General features: G+C 38.1%; 1 protein-coding gene across 1 annotated transcript; it reads left to right on the top strand.

Moving 5' to 3' along the window:
* The first annotated feature begins 900 nt into the window (after positions 1–900).
* On the top strand, positions 901–2632 carry LOC101295002. The gene is made up of 2 exons (XM_004309339.1): positions 901–1583; positions 2002–2632. The coding sequence occupies exons 1-2, from the start codon at positions 901–903 to the stop codon at positions 2630–2632; spliced, it is 1314 nt and encodes a 437-aa protein (XP_004309387.1).
* The last annotated feature ends 648 nt before the right edge of the window (positions 2633–3280 follow it).

Genomic DNA, 3280 nt, shown 5'->3' with positions numbered 1-3280 from the left:
AAATGGCAAGGGTGATTGTTTATTGATAAATCTTAATCTCTAATCAAACTGAAGGCTGTGGGATGTCAATGTCTTTGGGAAAAATATGTCTGTATGATATTGATGTATATAACAGTTCATTTCTGATTCAGGTTCTTTTAGGTTCTTTTGGGAATATGAGTCAGTTTACTCCAAGTAGTTCAAGTTCTGCCGCAAGTATTAATGCAGGGGAAGCCAATGTGGATGACAAAGCTCCTTTGTGGATTTTTACCAATAAGATTGAAAAGTTGCCAGGAGGAGGATCTTGGAGGTTTCAATGCAAGTTTTGCAATAACCAGTATGTTGGATCTCATGGCAGAGTTGCGACACATCTGTTGAAGGATGGAGGAAAAGGAATTAAAACTTGCTTAAAGGTCACATCTGCACAACAAGCTAATATAAGCAAGTTATGGAATGATTGCAAGGAGAGAGTAAAAAATACAGCCCATAGATCAGTTCCATTGCCGTCGTCGTCAAGGAAAGCATCAAGTTCTTCACTTGATTATGATATGCTTTATAGTGTTCCAACACCAAGTGAATCAGATCCAAAGAAGAGAAAGGGAATGGGAACGGCTTTGGAAAAAGCATGGAAAAATAATGCTAGGGAGCAATGTGATGGTGAGATAGCTAGAATGTTTTACACCGGAGGTTTGTCTTTCAACCTTGCAAGAAACCCTCACTACCGTAATTCGTATATCCGTGCTTCCACAATTCCAGGATATATTCCACCCGGTTACAATGCATTGAGGACTACACTTCTTCAAAAGGAAAGGAAGAACCTTGAACTTTATTTGTAGCCGCTTAAGGACTCATGGAAAGACAAAAGGGGTGAGTATATGTAGCGATGGCTGGTCAGATCCGCAAAGGAGGCCTATCTTTAACATGATTGCTGCAAATGGGAGTGGTCCAATGATGTTGAGGGCAATAAATAGTCAAGGTGAAGTGAAAACTGGTGACATGATAGCCGAGTTGATTATAGAGTGCATAAAAGAAGTTGGTCATGAAAATGTAGTTCAAGTAATCACTGACAATGCTGCCAATTGTGTGAAAGCCGGTTCTCTTATTTCAGCTAAGTATCCTACTATCTTCTGGACACCGTGTGTGGTCCATACCTTGAACCTTGCTGTGAAGAACATATGTGCACCTTCAATACAAACCAGAAACAATGATGATGTCTATGATGCTTGTAGTTGGATAGGACCTCTTGCGGATGATGTTTCTTTTGTCAAGAATTTCATAATGAACCATGGAATGCGATTGGTAATGTTTACAGAGCACTGTCACTTGAAGCTCCTTACAGTTGCTTCAACCAGGTTTGCCTCCACAATTGTTATGTTCAAGAGATTTAAAAAGATAAAAGCTGGTTTGCAACATATGGTAATTAGTAATAAATGGGATGATTACAAAGAAGATGATGTGAGGAAGGCTGCTGCTGTGAAACAGAAGATATTGGATGAGATGTTTTGGGATGAGCTTGATTATGTATTATCATTTATGGAGCCCATATATAATATGATTAGATATGCAGACACCGATAAGCCATCTCTTCATTTAGTGTACGAATGGTGAGAGGATATGATACAAAATGTGAAGAAAGCTATCTATAGGAAAGAAATGAAGCAACTACATGAGGAATCAACCTTTTGGAATGCTGTGCATAAAGTGTTGATGGTTCGTTGGAGCAAGAGTAGCACACCCCTACATTGTATGGCGCATTCGTTGAATCCCAAGTAAGTTGATAACTTGATATTACTTTTTTTTAAAGAAGATGAATGTGTTAATTTTATCTATAATCAATAATCAATATTTAGCACTTTGGGCTGTTGAATTTGAGCTATAGAATATGATATGATATGGAATTATAGATTATCAATGATGATAAAATATGAAATGGATATGGAGCAGTAGGATATGATATGGGGCAGTAGGATATGATAAATTCTGATATGGATTATCAATGATGATGTGATGTTATTTGTTTAGGTATTATAGCCCAGAATGGCTTGCAGAAGATAGCACCCGTAAAGCTCCCCATCAAGATATTGATATTACTAGAGAAAGAAAAAATTGCATTTTGAAGTATTATGGGGATGTGGATCAGCGGAGAGAGGTTAATGTGGAGTACTCAAACTTTTCTTTATGTATGGAAGATTTTTGTAATGTTGATGCAATGCGTGATAGGTCCATCCTTGATCCTTTGAGATGGTGGGCAGTTCATGGAGCTTCAGCACCAATTCTTCAAGCTTTAGCATTCAAATTGCTTGGGCAACCTTCTTCATCCTCTTGTTGTGAAAGGAATTGGAGTACCTACAAGTTTATACATTCCGCTACAAGAAACAAGATTACTCCACAAAGAGCGGAAGATTTGGTATTTGTACATACTAATCTTCGCCTCCTAGCTAGAATGAAAGACTCTTACAAAGAAGGTCCGAGTCAAATGTGGGATTTGGGAGGTGATCAATTTGATTCATTGGATGAAAGTAACCTTGGCAGGCTTGAGTTTGAGGATCTTTCTGTTGATGAGCCATCGCTGGAGGGTGTTTTGTTTGACAATGTTCATGAGGGCGAGGATGTAGATGATGATGACCTTGATGTTGATGATCATGATGTTTGAGTAGTGAATTGTCTTTAGTCTAATATTTGTAGAACAATGACTTTGAATTTGAAATGCCTTTGAATTTTTTTTTAACTATAATTATATATATATATATATTATTTTATTATAACGCTTCCAAAACGCTTCCAAGTTTCCAAATTTTGGAAAATAACGCTTCCGCGCTTCCGGACGCTTCCGCTTCCGCGCTCCCGCTCCCGTTTCCGTGCTACGTAGGTTTGAACAACAAAACAAAGCGAAATTGACTTTTGGTCGAATTATGACAAATGAGTTTCTTCCACTTATCTTAGCTAGCTCGATCAGGGACCCTTTTTCACTGAATGTTGCAGTGGAGCCATGGCAGCTATATAGATAGATCTAGATCGAAGCCAGTGGTTTCTTGGCTATATATATATATATATGTATATATGTATACATACATACACACACATAATGTTGATCAAGTGCGGACATCCGTACCAAAATTTTTGGTGCGGATTTCTATTTTTGCACCACTTCCCGATCGAATTTCCTCAAACTTCCTTCTAGACATATCTAGATCATCTTGTGTATCATCTCTGCAAAATTTCAGCCAATTTGGTGATCGTTAAGGCCCTCAAACTCGAGTTTTCTAGTTATGAACACAACCGGACAGAATTCAGTCCGTCT

This window comes from Fragaria vesca, unplaced genomic scaffold (assembly GCF_000184155.1).
Source record: "Fragaria vesca subsp. vesca unplaced genomic scaffold, FraVesHawaii_1.0 scf0511925, whole genome shotgun sequence".
Lineage (NCBI taxonomy): Eukaryota > Viridiplantae > Streptophyta > Magnoliopsida > Rosales > Rosaceae > Fragaria > Fragaria vesca.
Note: the sequence above shows the minus strand (reverse complement) of the source record. Positions and strands in the feature narration are given on the sequence as shown.

Coding starts and splice junctions, on each gene's coding strand:
- LOC101295002 (XM_004309339.1), top strand. CDS start 901: ATGATTGCTGCAAATGGGAGTGGTCCAATGATGTTGAGGGCAATAAAT. Junction 1,584..2,001: donor CTTCATTTAGTGTACGAATG/GTGAGAGGATAT, acceptor TTATTTGTTTAG/GTATTATAGCCCAGAATGGC.